The sequence below is a fragment of the Puntigrus tetrazona genome, chromosome 14 (genome assembly GCF_018831695.1).
Source record: "Puntigrus tetrazona isolate hp1 chromosome 14, ASM1883169v1, whole genome shotgun sequence".
In the NCBI taxonomy this organism is placed as follows: domain Eukaryota; kingdom Metazoa; phylum Chordata; class Actinopteri; order Cypriniformes; family Cyprinidae; genus Puntigrus; species Puntigrus tetrazona.
The window spans coordinates 21,583,367-21,602,739 of NC_056712.1; the positions used below are offsets into that span (position 1 = coordinate 21,583,367).

At 38.4% G+C, this 19,373-nt stretch overlaps 1 protein-coding gene and 2 long non-coding RNA genes across 8 annotated transcripts in view; 1 reads left to right on the top strand and 2 right to left on the bottom strand.

Annotated features, from left to right (window-relative positions):
• Positions 1-1,259: 1,259 nt before the first annotated feature.
• On the bottom strand, positions 1,260-14,916 carry LOC122357671. Of its 2 annotated transcripts, none has more exons than XR_006252515.1 (4): positions 12,100-14,916; positions 3,221-3,289; positions 1,563-1,678; positions 1,260-1,401 (listed from the first exon to the last, which is right to left on the bottom strand). It is a non-coding gene; the product is annotated as an uncharacterized LOC122357671 (long non-coding RNA). The 2 variants fall into 2 exon arrangements; XR_006252516.1 differs by having other exon boundaries at positions 1,271-1,401; positions 1,527-1,678.
• The window catches only part of LOC122357672, a 31,796-nt gene continuing 13,697 nt past the window's right edge, over positions 1,275-19,373 (top strand). For both annotated transcript variants that reach the window (XR_006252517.1, XR_006252518.1), the window contains exons 1-2: positions 1,275-1,408; positions 1,605-1,729. This is a non-coding gene — a long non-coding RNA (uncharacterized LOC122357672). The remainder of the gene's footprint in view (positions 1,409-1,604; positions 1,730-19,373) is intronic.
• The window catches only part of gria1a (glutamate receptor, ionotropic, AMPA 1a), a 64,164-nt gene continuing 61,257 nt past the window's right edge, over positions 16,467-19,373 (bottom strand). For 2 of the 4 annotated variants that reach the window (XM_043257140.1, XM_043257139.1), the window contains exon 16: positions 16,467-18,903. In XM_043257140.1, coding sequence (XP_043113075.1) covers positions 18,736-18,903 — 168 coding nt within the window. In that variant the 3' untranslated portion in view covers positions 16,467-18,735. The remainder of the gene's footprint in view (positions 18,904-19,373) is intronic. The other 2 variants (XR_006252513.1, XR_006252514.1) reach the window with 1 other exon arrangement.

Here is a 19,373-nt window from a genome sequence, read left to right on the forward strand (position 1 = left end):
TGTCTGTGTGTTGTTTTTTTGGGGCGGGGGGATATTATTTTGGACTCCAGTGACTTTCATTGAACAGACAAATATGGTAACTTTTCAATAAGGACTCGTTAGTTGATGTTAGTTAATGCAGCTAACTAGCAATGAGCAATAGCTTGCTCAGTGAGCCATAAGGTTCATTAACAGATACAACTTTTGACTTCAAAATGTATTAGTAAGCCCTAAATGTTTACATTAACATGGATTAGAAATGATTCAGAAATATTTTTGATGGTTAAAGTTATTTGTTCATGTACTTAACTAATGAAACCTAGTAAAACTTCAATATATTTATATACCAAAGAAGCAGGGTTTGAATAACACGAGCGTGAGTAATACCAGAATTTATACATTTTGGATAAACTCTTGTGGCTGAATCTCTATAAAAAACAGTAAAATACAACTACGATGAACGAGTATTTGTATGGAAATATTTAAACAAAAGTTATGGCATTAAAATCATGTAGAAAAAGACATAAAATGTAGGTTAAAACTAGTAAATAGTGACCCTGATGCAGTGAATGTAGTGGCGTTGGAGCTCTCATTAACACAAATTACATGAATAAATGTAACCTATTAATCCCTAGTTTATGCTTTTTCATAATCTTTCTCTGATGACATCATTGCTCGACGATTGTATAAAATAGAACAGAGCATAGCTTTTAGCTTCAAACATGTCATTTTTATGCTTTAGTACAGTAAAATAAAATTACACGCAGCACATTGAACGCACTTATTTTACAGGAATAAATGAAAATAAATAAATTACGCGACAGGCTCTAGTTGGTCGCGCAAATTTGCCGCGAAATTTCGTAAATTTGACCACAAGAGAAAGGCACGCAAATACTTAGCCACGTCGAAGCGGCTTTAAATGTAAAACGCTTTGAGACGTTCCTGCGCAGTCACCGAGACCGTTTTGACGGGGAGCTCCGTATCTAAAAACGTCCTTGTGATGTAGCTCAATGTGAACATCAAAGCCCATTACAAACAGGCAGGAGAGAAGTAACGGTACGGTGAGCCAAATTGATCTATCACCCGCACGCAACCCCCGTCTGTGGCTTTTTGAGCGAGGCTGACAGGCATTTTTTTCGTCCTTAAAGTCATTACGAAGAACCTGCCTCTATGCTGAAATGTGTGTGCGTTTGACTGCTGGTAACCTGCACAGGACGTCCAGATGAAATCCTCGTGGCGCGTTGAGCAGACGGTTGAAGTGCCGTGTCAAAATGGTGGCAATTAATTTGGGATGAAATCAATGTAATTTTCACACTGCCAGTCAGAGATGGTGGGGCGTTGGGGAGATGATGCAGGGCAGCGGGGATTAAACCAGTCACCGTCCGTCAAACAAATGCCCGGTGTTGCCATGGAAACCGCCGCCTGATAGGTGAGAGGCAAAATAAAACTTTTAAGCAGCTAGCTAATTGAAAATAAACTTCGGAAGTGCACGCGCAAACTCTTTGGTTTGTTTACGCTCCTCGAGCCGCGGTGTCAAATGCAAATACCTCAGAGAGATAAATGGCGAATGTATGAGACGATACCGAATATGTCTGTTTGTCTCCCTCTCTTGGTTCTCTTTGTAGGGATTACGGAGCGTCTAAGGGGTGGCAGAGCTGGGACTGATAAAGGAGCCTTGTTTCACACCAACCTAATCCCCCTGTGTCAATACACAGATAAAGCTTCAAATGGCGTGTGCAAAAGAGTAAAGGTAAACATATCACAGCCCTGGTACTTCAAGTCTCAGGGTGCGTTTGGTATTAAGACAAACGCAGGCAGCGCGTCTCCCTCCGCAGAGGCGGAGATTAGCGGGAGAGGCAGCTGGCTTTGTCCCCTCGCTGAGGTGGCAAGAGAGGAGACTCTAATCTAAAACCTCGCTGCGAGTAGCTAATGCGTTTGATAAAAACAAAACAAAAAGTTACCGAAAAAACTCGGTTTTAATATAACCAACCATCAAGACCACGATTGCTCATTAACTGGCTATATATTTTTGTGTAATGATTAACTGTAGGCTAACGTTAACATTTTAACGCAATTTGTTTTGTTTTTTTAATTTCAAAACTGTACATTTGTACCTTAATCACGAGATTCGATATTCTGGTGAAAAATTGGTATACTCCAGTGTAAACAATATAAACACAAAACGGCTTAATCAGATGTCATAGCATGTCAGCAGCAGTGTTCAATGTCACCTTAAGAAATGATTCATTAATATTATTTGTTGTTTTTAAACGTTTGCCAAGACAATCGAAAATGTGTAAAAACTGATCATTTGATGTGATCAGCCAGAAAGACATTGAAAATAAAGCACAAAATGGGAGAAAGGACAAAAGTCTACACTATCAGTAAAATTGTAGATTACAATAGTACTTAAATGCATGTATTGTGCATTTATGGAGCTTTTTTTCAAGATCTGGGTGCTTTACGATGCCGTAGAATCTTTTTGTTTGGGTGGTTAAAGGACCTTTAACATCTGAAGAGAATTCTGTTTCACCAAAGGTTCTTTTGTGGGGAAAACAAGGTTCTTCCAATTCGAAAAAAGGTTAGAAAGAGATTTTTCTTTGACCGAATGGTTCTTTGTGGAACCCAAAAATGGTTCTTCTATATCATCACCGCAAAGAATCGCTTTAAGCACCTAATTTTTAAGAGCGTGTTTAAATGCGTTAAAAGATGAGTGATTTAAATGCGATGGTGGCCCCTGCAGTTTTATTCCAGTGAGCACAAAATCACAAGGTCAGGGTAAAAAAAAAAAAAAAAAAAAAGCCTTTATGGGAGCCAAATGTAATATACTAAGAGCAAGTGAAATGAGCCATTTAAACAAAAAAAACATGCAGTCGGAACAAGAAAAATGGCAGGTTTGTTCACAGATCAGGTTTAGATGCACAGCACTGAGTTTAATGGGGGATCATGCCAAATAGCTATGGATGAAAAGCCCACATCTTTTTATATAATGCATGACCCTGATCCTCATAAATAAAGCTTTAACACAGTAATGGCGTACCTGAATAGATCTACTGCATTACTTGCGAGGGTAGCACAATACCTAATGCCTTTATGAGGAAGTTCTTAGAGTACAAGACAAGCATATACCCTCCCTGTCTTTATGTAGGGTCAAACAGAAGACATATTCATTTTGACAGGCATTCGAGTGAATGTGGCTGATAAGAATGGTGTTCGTGTTCAGCTTTCATTCTCCACAAACCTGCAAAGATCAGCAGTCTCTTGGCTTTCTCCAGCTTGTGCAGAGAGATCCGAGCTTCAGAAAAGAGACCTGAAATCAGCAGGCGACAGAAGGAATAGTGACTGTCATAAAAAGCCTCCCCATAGAAAACCAGCCAGTTGAAATCTTTATTACATATTTTCTGGAGCTTTCTTTATTTTCCTCGTACAGGGTTACTGCAACCAAACACGGAATGATTTGAAATAAGTTTGTGTAAGTAATAAGTTTGTGTTAGAGGATGTAATGTTGCACCAGATTATTGGAGAGAAGTGACAGTGACAGCGTTATTGCATTCATTATGATGAATTACATTCAACAGAAAAAAATGTAATCTAAGAAAGATGATGTTATATGGAACTTATTTTGAGTATTTTAGGTTGAAAAATAAAGTAAGGGATATGTTTGTCCACTACTTTGTCCTACTGAAGGTTGATATAGGCTAAATTATTATTACTTATATTTTTTCGATTCAAAGACAGCCTAATATTTATACAGCAAGGCTGAATTTATTTAATAAAAATACAGTAAAACAGTACTATTGCTATTGTTAAACTATTACAATTTAAAACGACCATTTTAATTTATGTAATTTAATAGTGTGATGGCAAAAGTGAACGTTTGTGGTTCTTAACGGGTAACTTTATCTGTTAACATTAGTTTTAATGTCCGCTAAGGAAAGAGATACAGTTGTAGTATCCTTTCACCTGTTAAGGGATTTGTCTATTGCTACTCTATGCACTTGCTGGTTGCGCTTCAACAAGCTGTAATGTCTTAGCTTACAACCTTGTTTCACTCCCTTTCAATATAAAAGTCTTTGCTACTAAATCATTCACAAAGACAGTCTCGTCACCATCTAATGGCAATACAATGTTGCTAAAATCACCTTCGCTACTACACAGACACATTTTTCAATATCAAATGAGATTATTAAATAATACTATTATTTAACAAAGTATTATTTAGTGTGTAATAACATCTAATAAACCACAATAGCCATAATAAATATTGTTAAGCAATTCATCCAGAAGTATAAAGACAGCAGTCTGATACAACATTGAAGTAGAAAAATACTGATATGAGACTTTGCACTCAGGCAGAAGTATTTGATCTGGAATGAATAATAGATTAACGAAACCAAAGACTGCCTGTTGGATATACCCAAAATGAATTATATCTCATGTTTACCCACTATAGAAACATCATATCAATTTGCAAATTATTGAAGAACTGTCTGAGGTAAGGCTATTCTCGTCATGCTTATATATGCTGAATAACCTCACATCCCACAGCCTTGCATGATGTCCTCACATCTCCGAAGCATACAACATATCTGAACAAACACAATTGAAGTCAGTGAAAAATTCAGTGGAACTACACCAGTTGTGTAAAATTATAGTTTGGTCATCAGCCATTACATTTGTTGTGATACATACAGAGAAACGATATCAGGCAATATCTCATGGTTTGAATTTAGAAAGGCCTCTCAGCCAGCCAGATTTGTGGACCAGAAAGAACAGTTGCATAAATAATTGCATTATGTTTACTAATATGCAGATCTTTTTCTAGTCTGTTGAAATAGCAGCATACTGTCGTTACGGTTAGCTTGCCTCTCCAACAAATGCCACTTCGGTTTTTGAGCACTTTTTGGCTTTTATGATCATGGCTTCCATGGTTACTATTTGGCTAGTCATTCTGTGCAATCAAATAGTTTCAAATGGTAACAGTGGACCCAGACTGGTGGAACCAACTGGCAGTGGATCAGCACAGGGGCTGATGAACGCTCATTTGGCTGTGAGCCGGAGTGGCCTTTTTGCTCCGACTGATGAAAACATGCTCGTCTATTCTCATCAGCGCCCCAATATTCTTTTGACTGAGTATTGTCATGGAGACAGACCTTCAGCAGCCAATGGCTTTCAGTGGGATATGCAGACATCATTCTCTAATCAGATTACTCTCATCAGTCAAACCCGTTTGCTTTGTTTGCAGCAAAATTGGAAAAGCTTTCTAAAATTAAGTAAATAAACAAAACGCATAAAGTGGACAGAATCTAAAATATAAGAGATCTGAATAGACAAATCGATTCTTTTGGATATCACATGAAAAACGGGGAATTGACAGTACTTGTAAACACTGTCACAGTCTAATTACACAGACTCGGAATATGACATGTACAACTATATCATAGTCTCACTGCTGCCATGGCACAGTCATGGAGCACATAATCTTGGTTGTGCTGTGAGGGGAAAGCCAGTATCATCTCCCAGGTCCTCTGCATTACACCAAGGAGGTTTATCTCCTCCTTAAGATGATGAGAAGAGGATTCTGGGAGCACTACTGGGACATGGCATCCAACCATATGAGGCTTTTCTGTGTGAACCGATCCATAAATAATGCATATCCTAAGACATCTGAGAAAATGTGCCTCTCATCCAACACAAACGAACAGAGTCGTTTTTTTTTTTACCCGAGCTAAACATGTAGTGTTCACATGCATAGTTAAATGCAAACGTATAAGCATCTTGCGTATATGAGTGTATTTACATGATGCTTTTGGGTGCATTTTTAGCCTGTTTTTCTCAACTGCAAAACCACGGGATGCTGTGTCTTCCAGATACTTTACAGCCCATGCTGTGTAAGATTGAGAATAAACCCCATTGGCTGCTTGCATGTGCTGAAATGTTGATCCACCGCTGTGGACGGCTGTCTCTCGAGTCACAGATCTGCGCAGGCGGCCTCTAGCCCCGCAGCACTAACAGATTGCGGACGTAATTTAGTAACAAAGGGGACTTATAGATTTGTGAATCACACAGAGTGACAGCCGCTTGCTCCGAGTTTGGCTGGTGCTCTATTTTAATGCATATTATTTACATAAATTTCCCCCTTTTTTGCCACATTTGGCTTTGTGCCACACAGTGCATTAATCATTGATCTTGAAAGTTAGAGAAGAGCCCAGGCTTTATGTTACTCTTCAGCGGAACTATAAAACTGAAAAAGTCCTGTCCCTTGATGGCAGTCCATATCTATGACAAATTATTTGAGTGCATGTGGTGGAAAAAACAGCTCTAAGCTACAGCATGTCTGAGCGCTTAAAAATCCAGCCAAAGCGGGTTAAGAGGGGTTTCATCAAACCAAATAGGTGCAAAAACATTAGCTGTGACAGGGGCAACTGTTGTAAAAACAGATGGGATTGACATTGATGGTTATTTATACCATCTCTGGCTCTTAGACCAGAGTCTGTTTGGAAATGATTTGATTGGCTCATTTACCTGTTGCTGCAGTGCGGTAGCTGAGACTCTGGTCATACAGAGCTGCTGCAGCACTAATAGAGAAACATATCTGCCAGTTTCTTTGGTTTTTGGGAATAAATATAAAGTTGGGGTCTTTCTTACCTTTTATCAGTATCTCTCATTCAAAAAGGTATTTCAATATTCATTTTCAATACTGATTTGGACGCAAATGGATAAAAAATTGTTTTTACTTGCAGTTACAAGCTGCACAGTCCACAAGCAATAAAAACTTGCTTTGTCATTGACAGACCATCAAAGACATTTGGTAAAAGGTTAGAAGCACCCCAAATTTATATCTATTCCCAATAACCAAAGACACTGGCAGACATGTTTCTCTATTAGTGCTACAGCAGCTCTGCATGACCAGAGTCTCAGCTACCGCACTGCAGCAACAGGTAAATGAGCCAATCAAATCATTTCCAAGCAAATGTTTTGTTTTCTGTGAGGGGTAAATGTGCACTTTAATCAGCTCTCTTTTTGTTTTTGTTTTTCTAAATTATTACAAAACTATTTGAGCGTGAGAAACAGTCACAACACTCACAAACTGTTTCAGACCTGCAAAACCATTTGAACAATAAGCTCAAAAAAGTGATTCATTACCTGATCTGGCATCACTAGTTCCATATCAGTTCTGAACACCTGATGTAGAACATTTCAGAAAATGTCAGTCAAATCAATACCTATGGATTCATTGGAAATATTTCACTCGAGCTTGCGCCCTGATAAAAGGTGTCTAGTTGGGTAAAGTATTCAAGTTGGAGATGTAGCTTGGAGGGTATTGTGTAGTAGTGTTTATACAGATGCCTCGAGTTTGGAGCTTGTGCCATTTCCTGATCCTGTTTATCATTTTCATTCTCCCCCCTGAATGCCCCTGTCTAAAAATGGGTAGAAAGCATATGGGCTGGCTGACTTTGTAATTGCTATTTAACAAAAACTTAATAGATTTCTAGTTCATTAAATTGTTCATTGTCTTTGATAAAAATAAATACCATATGGAGGTTAATTGGAAGTCATTTTGAAGATTTAAGATCTTTAGAAGAATTTTCAAAGAACAAAAAAAGAGAAAATATGCTAGTAAGGGAATGAGGGAATGCATCCGTTCTAAATTAAGACAACTGACAAATGATGATTTTAATCATAATAAACAGGAATCACTGCTTTAATCAGAACTTACTAACAAAATTGCATTTGTCACAGCTGTAACTTCTGGTTATATTTTTGCATTCACACTTAACAAAATTTGTCCGTTGGATGAAACAAGAATACATAGTGATGGGACATTAGTCTGTGTTGAACATGATGCAAAATGGTTTTCTTTATCTCTTTTTCAAACCTAGGTTTTTTTATACCTTCATTTATCAGGAAAGTGAACAGAGGATTTGATGGATCAGATTCAAACTTACATCCTTGTGGAACTGGATTGGCAGTGCACTAACCAACATGCTACAGCGCTGAAAAGAGTTAGACTGACATTTTCTGTTGGTTAAAGTGTTTTTAAGGATTAATTCAGCTAGTGTAGCTCGTCCAAAGTTTGGAGTTTTAACCAGAATTTATTTGATACATGTTCTTTATTGGGTTTTCATACCTGTAAGTGACTTCTTTTACTCTTAAAAAACTAAAGATAATACATATACTAATTATAATAATCATACTTAAGAGAACAGATCAATATTTATTTACATAAACCACTAGATACATGATTTAACATTTAAAGGAAACAAGCTCTCAGACAGCAAGCTCAAGAAAGCCCATTTCAGAAGTGAACTTACAGGTTTATTAGAGCTGGTGGCCTGTGATTGCCTTTTAATGAGAGAATGACTGGGAGTGAGAGATAAGGAAAGTTCAGAATAAGAGGTCCTTGGTGGGATTAGAATAATCATCAAAAATGCCATGTCTTTAAAAAATCCACAATAGGACATGGCAGCCCAGCACACTTCCTCTTTCCACAGCCAACCTATTTGCATTCCAGTGCAATGGTCCAGTGGATGCTTGTGAATATAGAAATCATTCTCTTGTTAAAGAACCACTAGGCCATAGATTGAAGCTGGAAAAAGAAAACTCTGCATGCAAAGGAAAGGAAGTTAAATGTCACAACTGTGTGACAAGATTAATACAGCCCGCATTTAATTCACCTTTGTGATGAGCTGATTAAGTGTGCCTTTTGTATAATGCAGTCTCAGAAATATAAAAGACTGCCACATTGCATGACTATTACATCTGCAAATATCTGCTTTTAATTGGCAAATGTCACATTCCTATACATTGTTGTGGTGATTTTGAAATAAGCCCATTCAGAAGAAAACGCTGCTTTTTAACATTTGAAATGGACATTATGCTCAGCTGAATAACAGTAATACAACACTGTAAAGCAAAAGATTTCCTTGCAGATTGTAGTCTCGGTGACAAAAGGGAAGTGGCTGTCTCTTTCCAATTGATTTATTTTTCACATTACCCTTTTCTGATGGCGATCACACCTTCAAAGGACAGGTGCACTTCTGCCTGTCCAGAAGAGTAGGTCTGAATATGTCGACTGAGGTATTGATCCCATGAGCAGCGGGTCTGTGTAGCTCAAGAGCAGCCAATGGCAGTGACCTCGCTGAACACATGCTCGCTTCTCTTTGCTCAACATGCCTTCAAGTGTTTTTCAGGGATCAAAAAGTGGAAAAGCTTGTTCTTCTTTCTTAGATGTACTACTCAAAACCTCAGAGGACATTGGGTTGTTGCTCCTTTGGGAAAAGCTTCCTCCCCTGAGATATTTCTAATGGAGCCTGTTTTAGGACTCATGCCGTGAGTCATTCAGTCATTGCACGACAGTCTATATTTAAACCCGATGACAAAATCTTAAACCTGGGCTCTCTTTAGGGGGTTGTTGGGATGTTTAGAAAAGCAGTTGTTGCATTCAATGAATCATGTTAGGTGATTATTCAGCCGTAATTTGCCCATTGTTCACAGAAATACATCTTGGATAATTTGGAGGTGTTGTGGAGCACGTCCTGGTGACAAGACCAACCTTCAGCGAGAAAGGATTATGTTTCTCTGCCGTAAAGCATCTTGACATTCGGAATGATATTAAACTTCAATGGACTCGGATCAAGGTTCACCGATCATTCTAGCAGGCAGTGAATCCATTATTCAAGGTTAGAGACGCTGTTTACTGAAATGAAAATAGGCTCCATCTATTATACATTCACATTACACTCAAAGCAGAAGTGCTGCTTTCCGTTTGTTAGAAGTAATGCATGTTTTGAAAATACAAAGATGCTACCAGGAAATCACACGTGAGACCTGCACAGCGATGAATGTAAATGTGCTCATAACATTAAGGAGGTTATCTTAACATAACTGTACAACTTGCTCTAAACTCATTTCACCCAAAAATTTAAATATTGTGTACTAACAAATGTTGTTCCGAATCCTTTATGTTTTTTTTTCTATGGAACTCAAAGGAGACATATTTGAACAATTGTTACAGTTTTTGCTATATAACAGCCCTCTTTGCTTCACACTTGAAAAAGTTTTGGAGAATTACATGCAAAATTGTATGCGATAGTTCTGAATGGTGGCGATTTGGGGAAAAAAACCACAGCAAGCCATTCTGTATGTGAATTTCAGATGTGGTACATTTTGCTGGAAAAACTAATTCAGTAATATTACTACTAAAGTCATGGTGACACGTAAGTAGTAATAGATCGTTTCTTCCATATTGTGACAATTCTAAGGGATCTGACGATGGAGGGGGGTGAACCACCAGAAAGCAATTTGTACGGCTGCAGACCAATGGAAGGCGATCGCAGGGGGGGGGGCTGAGTAGACAGGCTGTCCAGGAGGCCCAAAACACCATAGCGGCCCCACTGAATGCGAGACACTTGTATGTTCCTCACGTAAGCCATGGTACGGTTTTATAGACCAGGGAATACAGCACAATTTGTATGTAGCGGTTTCACGAAACAGCACGAAAGTGAACAAAGTACAGGTTCATTTTCGGGTAAACTATCTCTTTAAATTGTTACCTCAGCAGAAATGCCTCAAACTAATTCTAGCCGTGACAATCATTATAAACAAAACCTGCCTTCAAGTGGGAGACATTTCCAGCTGTTCTTTTCTCGTGATGTCCCTAGTCGGGCTTGTAACAGACTGGAGGTCAGCTGGGACTGTCCTGCTTGGCTGTTCCTGCTCCCCTTTCAACGGTGACAAGCAAGGCTCCAGTGTGACTCTGTAATCCGTTCATCCGTCATCCCGTCTCACTCCATGTGCGCCACCATACATCTCTCCGCTCTCTGCGTTGCTCATTTAACTTCACCATCCATCTTATCCCAGCAACACAACACGAACGCTGGCCAAGTGAGCCTGTCCGATTCGCCCACGATAGATTGAGGAGCGCGCCTCCATTTTAACTTTTGATTCACAGGATAGCGTTTAGCGATTTCTGTTTCAGAGAGGAAATTTAGATGAGATCAAAGGCTGTGCATTAACGTAGCTGGGATGAAAGAGTGAAGTGTGCCTTTGTAGGACAGAAGTGAAATCACGAGCACATTAGCGTGGTTCGTACGCATCACCCGTGGCGCCGCAGGATAGGAGGCAGGGGATCTATCTCTGTCACTGCGCTGATGAGTCTGTGTGATTAACAGGCCTCTGTTCTCCCCACAGAACGTGGAACAGTGGGAGCCGCTCATGAGCCAATGTACAAATACAATGCTCTTTTCTGTCTCCCTCGCTTTCTCTTTCTTTCACTTGCACACAGAAGTATGACTCTTGCTCATCACTTCATGACTTCGGCCCTTTTATAACAAATAAACAAATCACAACTCTCAAAGAAAAGAAACCCTGCAAACGATTGCAACTAAGTTTTGTTTGAACTTTGAACATTCCAAATTAAAATTCTGTTATTATTTAGATACTTAGCTTTTTCAAACTACTATCTGTGAAAGACATGAGAATTACCTAAACGGATGCAAACTCATTAACAAAATTGAAACTGTGAGACACTACATCACAATTATGAGATAAAACGTTGAATTTAGGACATACGCGTGTAACCCTTCTCTTACCCTAAAGGGTTAATTTATCATTTGCCCCAAAAGAATCCTGAATGAATTAGATGGTGAATTAGGCCGGCATTTTCCTCTATTCCCTGATTTTCAATTAGCAAATAAACGCCAGACTCAATAAAATACAAATTTGTAAAGAGGTAAAGAAAAGAATAACAAAGATTTATTGTTTTACATTAATGCAATAACTCTTTTGAAGAAGCGAAAAAAATAATCAGACAATAAAGAAAACCAAAACAATCCGTTTCTGTGTTCTGGGAGGGTAGAAAATCAATGACCAAAATAATGTACACAAAAAAAATGTTACTCTTTCCAAATCACCCCTGAGAAAACGCGGAATCTCTCATGGAGCATCTCAGTACTACACGCACATTAACTACACGCCTCCAAATCAGTTCAAACAATACGCAAATCAGTCAAACAGTTGAAATGTTCGATCGATCGTTAACGTTGGGGCCCTGTTCGTTGGTGCACTTTAATCAAAAGATGAATTCAAAGTAATCCTTCACGAAATCAAATCACTTACGTTCTTCCGATGAAAATCAGTGAATCAATCCCACGTTCCTGACACCGCGAGCGCTCCTCGTCCCGTCACGATCCGTCTGGAGCACGCGATGAATGCAGCCGATCCGCTTCCGGCGACGAAGAACACGACTCCGTTCAGTCCCTCACGCAACAAACTATTCTGGTTACTTCACAAACACAGTTCCTGAAGATAACCGGCGTAATTAAGTAATGACTCGCGGGATTAATCAAAAAAAAAAAGATGCACTTTAAATAGTAACACAAAACAAAACAAGAATCGTCACGAAACACTTTGGGCCTTATATTTCTGTAAATAAACAGTCTGAAGAATGACCCCCGACGATAGATCTTGATGGAAGCGCACACTCACGCCAGGTGAGTCGTAACGTGATCGAGTCATTACGTGACTTACGTTACGACGCAACGTCAAGCTCAACAGTCACTGGCTTGCAATAGGACACCTATATTGAAAACACTTGAACGCAACTGTTGCTATTTTTTTCTTTAAAAATAAAATAAAATAAATACATTAATACTTGGTATTATACTTAGCATTAAACATAAGATATATTTTTGGGGTCCCTTCACTTGTAAAAAGTCATAATTACAAGAAATTGTTCACTGTTGTCACAAATTTTTGGGTGAAATAAGCTTATATTGTAAAGGCTGCAAAATCACAATAAACTGGTCCAATAAATCTTTACTGAGTCAAGACACCAATATTCATATAGTGCTTTTTCCAATGCAGATTGTGACAAAGCTGGGAAGTGTGTCAAAATAGTGTGTCAAAAATAATACAAAGCTTTTTAGGTTATGATCGTCAAGATTTTCTGTGAATAATGACGCATTTTAATGTTTTCATAATGACCTATAAGGAAGTCTTTTTCCACCAGATTATTTATAGGTGTCATAATTCTGACTGTTTATGTTAAAATAATGTTACTTAGTTTGTCATAAGTTAGATTTTTATCTCATAATTTCCAATTATGATTTATAAATAAAAGAGTGACTTTATGTCTTTATGAGAAACAAACATGTAAACAAATCATTCTTTAAAGTCAGTATTTTTTCATATCAGTATTTGTCTTTATGGATTTCATCCAGTTCACGTGTTCCTTTATTTCTTCATTAAAAAACACACACATATATTTCAAGTTCGACTCAGTGAATTCAATTTCAGTATATTTCCTTACACAGAGTTATAGTATTCATTTTACAAAACGTAATTTTTCAGTGATTTTTCTTTTTTTTTTTATCTCGAAAGCTTCTAACCCCTGTAATAGCACGAAAAAGATCACGTAGTGCAATCTTAAAGGAAGATGACTTTCCGTCATGTTTCATGTATGTTTGCTTCTTCAAGCTACATTCGTCCGTCCACTGGGTAACAGTGTACTGTATTAGCCCCAAGCTATTCTGTCTCTCGATGATGGGATGGTAGTGTCAGATCAGACTCGGCTCAAATATTCTGCCCTCTTGCGATTCATGATTAATATCAATCTCGAAGCCGAGAAGCTTAGGCAGAGGACCGCACGTCACTTAACATATCCTTAGCATGTACATTTCACAGCGCATCGCTGCGGGTAATATTTCCACAAATGTTTGCGTCTGTATTTTATTGGGAATCTGGACACGGTGCCGGATGGCCTGAGACCCTCTGCTGGGATAAAAGCAGCTGTATCTGAGTGGGCAACGACACGATTGCGCAGCCAAAAGGAAGAAAGATAGATTGATGGGAAATAATGCGATTCACAAGAAGGAGTGCATAAGAGAAGAGCAAAGAAAGAGCGTGGGATTGAGGCACAGTGGCAGGTGTCATGGATCCTCTCATGCCGTCTCACACACCCACACTGTGTCTTCATTATGTATGCTGTTCAGGCCCACACAATCACACACATTACAATGCCATAGTCACACAGTGTGAGCAATCAAACGGCTCGGGCTATCAGGAAGCATACTGCTCTTTTAGACGGCCCTAAAAATGAGCTGTTCTTTTATACCGAACGCTTTTCTGGTCTTTTGATGAGAGAGGATGTCATACGAGTTAAGATAAAGGCTCAGATGAAGAATGTTTTTTACAGCAGTCAGTTCTGGTCTCTAATCATTAGCTGATCCGATTTGTTCATATACACTGCTTGATTTAGAAATGCAACAAGATTGTGAGCCATTAAATGCAATTTAATTTTAAGTTTAAAAACTTCACTTGAAACTGTAGTGCCCTACAAATGGAGATAAATATTGTAATTATGAGTTTTAAGCACATGAACCATCAAGCAAAATCATTTTTGCAAGTGGCAAACACTGAATAATAAATAATACATAAATAAATAAAATAAAGGTGCTTAAAATGTTCTTCACAATGATGCCATAGGAGAGCAGATTTGGGCCCACAAAGAACCGTTCAGTCAAAGGTTCTTTAAAGTGCCACTATTATGGGTTATGAAACGTTCAAATATTTTATTTTGTGAGTGCCAAACAATAGGTTGACATAAATGCAAGGACAAATAACACTTTTTATTTTATTATAATGTGCATTTATTTTTACCGTATTTTAATATGCTAATTGTTCAATTTCATTTTTTCATGTCAACATTGGGACTCGTAAAACTGACTTGTTTCAACGATTCAGTTGATTCTTTTTTTTTTAAGAGACAGTAACTTTAAACCCAGTACACTTTCAAATTTACTTTTTGCAGGATCATTTAAAGCTGTTACACACTGCATGAAAGGTCATTATTAAAAAAAATCCATAATAGGGGCACTTTAAAGAATGATCTCTTACCTTTTTATAATCTGAAGAACCTTCTTTCAATGTAAAGAACCTTTTGTGAAACAGAAACGTTCTTCAGATGTTAAAGGTTTTTTTTCATTTAGACAAAAAGGGTTCTTGGCATCATGAAGTTTTTTTTTTTTTTTTTTTTTTGCTAATTTATGACCTTGAAAGGGGTGTATTGACGTGACCATGGTAGAAAACAAATATAATATCATATCTATTATATTTATATAAGGATCAGAGAAAGAGAGAGACTGTAGTGTTTGGCAGTTGTGGTGCAGTGTGTAATATTTCCAACTTAAATGTGCAAATGTGACTTAAATGTTAATTTTATTGAACTGTTGTAGCTATTGAAACAATATCTTTTTTTGGTAATGTGATGCAAACAATAGCAAAAAAAAGAAAGAAGAAAAAACAGCTATACCTTCCAGTAACACAAACACAAATACCTTATACATTTTTGTTTCTGTGGCCCAGAGCAAAGCCTTAACTTAAAAACGTAATGATGTTCTGGAAGATCAAAGAAGTTAAGGGGGTTAACTTGTGTCACCCACCTCTGGGGAAATAAGATAAACTCAGATTTCATTGCCTGATGACAGCTTCCCATGAACAAACCATTCATTTTCGGATAACAGGACTATGCTGAAAATGCCACATCTGACACTTTACACAGTATGCCAAACTGTCCTACTTGGAAACAGGACAGAACTGATTATAAACCGATATGCAAAAAGAAATTTCAGTCACAACAGAGGCTTGCCTATCTTGCGTGGAATTACACTACATCTAACAAATCATCTTGACAGAATGTCACAAATGAGTCTCTGGAGCACAAATCTAAAAGATAGAAAACAACAAAATTCGGTTTTTACACACTGCGTCTCCATGTGAGGTTGAGGATGTTTACTAAAGGAACTGAAAGAGACATTTGAAGTTTCAGTTCAGAGATGTTTGTGAATAATATTGGCAACAGCTGCGACTGGCGCATTTTTACTTCATGCCGTATTTATCTTCTGCTCGATAATGCAGTGCTAAAACGGTTTAGATTTCCATGCGTGCCTCGATAGGGCTTGAAATGCAATGTATGGCATCAGACCAAATGAAAATGAGGGAACAAACACCTGTTTCTTGGTTCTGCATTTTGTTAACGTTTGGTTAACATCTCCATAATTAGAGCCATGGGGCATCCCAATTAACTCCTTCCGTTGTTTCTGCAGGGGAGCTCAAATTGACAAAGATTAAAGAATTAATAATTCCAAAAATGAATGGGTTCGAGACAACATGTGCCAACTGGATAAGTGCCACGATTATGTGTGGGATGCACCTGTAGGTAATTAAAACACTCTACAAGCTCTAGAGATCTACAGCTGGAAATACATTAAACACCAATCTTTCAGAGATGGCCACTTATCAAGTAATGAATAGAAATTAACGAACGAATAATCACTCCACCTTGAGCAATTATTATTCATATAAAATAGCATTCATAGCAATAAATATTGTTCTTCAGTTTAATACATTTTAAATCATTTATTCATTACAAAAAGATGACTAAAGTATAATTTCCCATGGTTGAAAATCAGTGACCCAGCTCATGGTGACTGTGGTTAAAAAAGTTTTATTCATTATTGATTGAATGTATTTTCCATTAAATTTGATTCAACCACATCTCTCTTTTATGATAAAAAAGAAAAATAAACAATAATAAAAAACCAACCAAACAAAAAAAACATCCCAAATAAAATGCTCAAGATTGTGGAATCATCAAGAAGTAGGCGAATATGAAGAATACATTTTGCATTAAAATACCCCCCCCCAAAAATAATGTTTCAACATTTAAAGCAGAAACACAAAGACTCCATTTCTCTCTTAACTAATTGAAATCAACATCCCTATCAGTGAGAATATCCGAGTAGCATTGCATCAGCAATGTGTAAAACACTAGTTCAGTCACCTCTTCAAAATCTCACAGCGGTATAAATGTTAAATGTCTCACTTGAACTTTACAAATCTTTTACTGCTTATAAAATACTGCTCTCACATGAGGCCATAAAGGACCGCAGTGTTCTGTGCCTAGTAAAACACGTCAAGAAAATGGAAAGAAAAAGCCAGAGAAATACAAGCGTTTCGATGGCCACACAGTGTGTCATGTTTCGCAGTACAATGGCAGTGTGCAGGGGAAGGCTGAATAGGTAGAGCTGGAAGCCATGTTCTGAAAGCCTGCAGCGAAGAAGCCATGAGCTCAGAAAGGTCAGCTTGGCCCCCGGTAGCCGATCAATGATATCTCCACAATCATCATCTCATGAGGAGCCTTGTCGCACAGTGTGTGTATATAAGACAGAATAGTATTTGGATCCTGTAGCTGTCCTGCACTCTTTTCTTTGTCAGTTCTATTAAAAGAAAACAACTTATAGTCGACTCAATCGTTAAAAAATCTCTCTTTTATTCACCCTAATGTTGTTCCAAACCTGTTAGCAATGTTTTTGTCAGTGGGGTCCAAACAACACAAATGATGGACATATAAAATATAAAAAAAAATGTTTTTATTGTGTGTGTGCGTGTCAGAAAATGTCATGTGGGTGTCATTTGGAACAACATGAGGGTAAGTAAGTGACAGAATTTTTTTGAGAGCTATTCACCCAAAAGGCCCACATAGAATATTTGACAACTTCCACACTGACTGTGGGGGAAAATGCAGTAATCCAAGAGTGCTACTCTGCTTTAGAATGATCAAATTAGCCAAATGTGGCAGGGGATGTGTAGAAACTGAATGATGGGCATTTCGATTTGGCGGAAATCTCTGGATATTCCATTCCGAATCTTTACCGAAGTACCCTTTTTGCAACAGCAACATCATTGAAATGAACTTTTCTTAATGTATTCTCAATGGCTTCACGTTAACGAGATCCGCCGATGGTTTGTGTTGGGGATAAACTAGCTCATTAAAGCACATTTGCCCATAACTGAGGTCAAATTTGACTCAGTCCTAGGAGAGCTCTCAATGAAGTGGCAATCAAAACATGTGGCGGCTTGCTCCCAGGTCTCCGATGAGGTATGGTGCCTGAAACGAGGCGTAGCAGCTATGCGAGGTCCATGAGGTGGGAAATCACAGAGCAAGATAATCAACAAGTTCAGTTCCGCTATGCTCTACCGATCGACAACAAATCAAATTTATCCCTCACTCGGTTTCAGATTTACATCGGAGTATTTACACTATGGACAGGTCATTAAATGAGCTGATATGTTTGTTCAATACACAGAGTGACCGAGAGAAATAAGCGATGTTGTTTTACGGGGCACTGGATCCATATACCATAAATGCGTAAGATCTTGCTCATTGGCTTACTCTAACTCTTTTCTAGTAAGTATAAGGATAATGAACTTGCTTTTGTCATTTCATAGAACATATTTGTGCAAAAAAAAAAAAAAAACCCAAAACGTCTCTGAGCTAATCTTCGTAAAGAAAGTCAAGTTAAAGACAACATTGCCGAACACTGATATGAACTAAAATATTGCACACTCGGACAGAAGTAAACAGGTTTATAATATTGGCACAGCGCGAGTGTCGAAATTGGACACAACACTTCTCTTTTTTGTTTTCTGAATTCATGACATAAACGAACACTTTTTTTCCCCAAAGAGTCCCACAGGCTTGTTATTGCAGCGCTTTTTTTTCCTCCTTTTTTTCACGTTTTGTTTTTCTTTAGAAAAGAGTTTTATTGGTGGCTATTCACTGAGAAGAGTCTTCGAGTGCATTTTGGCAGTACGGTGCGTCTGTTGCGGGCGGGCAGACAGACATGGGGGCAGACGGCAGGTGAACGGGAGGTCCGTGCGTTACATGTGACGCGTGCCGCTCCGTCAAGATGGTCACATGCCAGAGGCTCCCAGGCCCATGCTGGCCGCGTGGCTCATGCATGGCAGCGTCTGCACAGCTTTGGGGAAGTCATGTGTGACAATCCGCCCGTTCTCCCCGCCGCTACCGTTCCCGCTCATCCTGGTCAGCGTGGAGCAGCGCATGGCGTCATTGATGGATTGCTGGGATGGAGACACAACAGCGTTAGACAGGAATACGGAAATACGCGCAGGACTGTTTGAAAGCTGCTCAATTTTAGTAGAAGACAGTAAAAGATGATTTAAGCATCTGCCTAATGAAGTATGCACAGAAAATGTTTTGCCATGTGATGACTGGATAATTAGTTAGACAACATTTGTGAAGTGAACTAATCTGCAGGCCTGTGCCAACAGATTTCCATCTTTTGGGTTTCCTGACTGTAATTGATCAGCAGGGTGGCTCGGGGGGGCACAACGCAATGCCTTTAGCAAAGCAAACAGATGAAACACTAACAATCTTTTCAGACTATGATGCATTTTGGGAAACGGTCCAGTATTACCCATATTACTATTATGGCTAACAACATTAGATCTAACAACCTATCAATTCCACAACACGGGCTCATTGGAAAAATACATTTATACAAAACTCCAAACAAAGGTGTAGCTATACA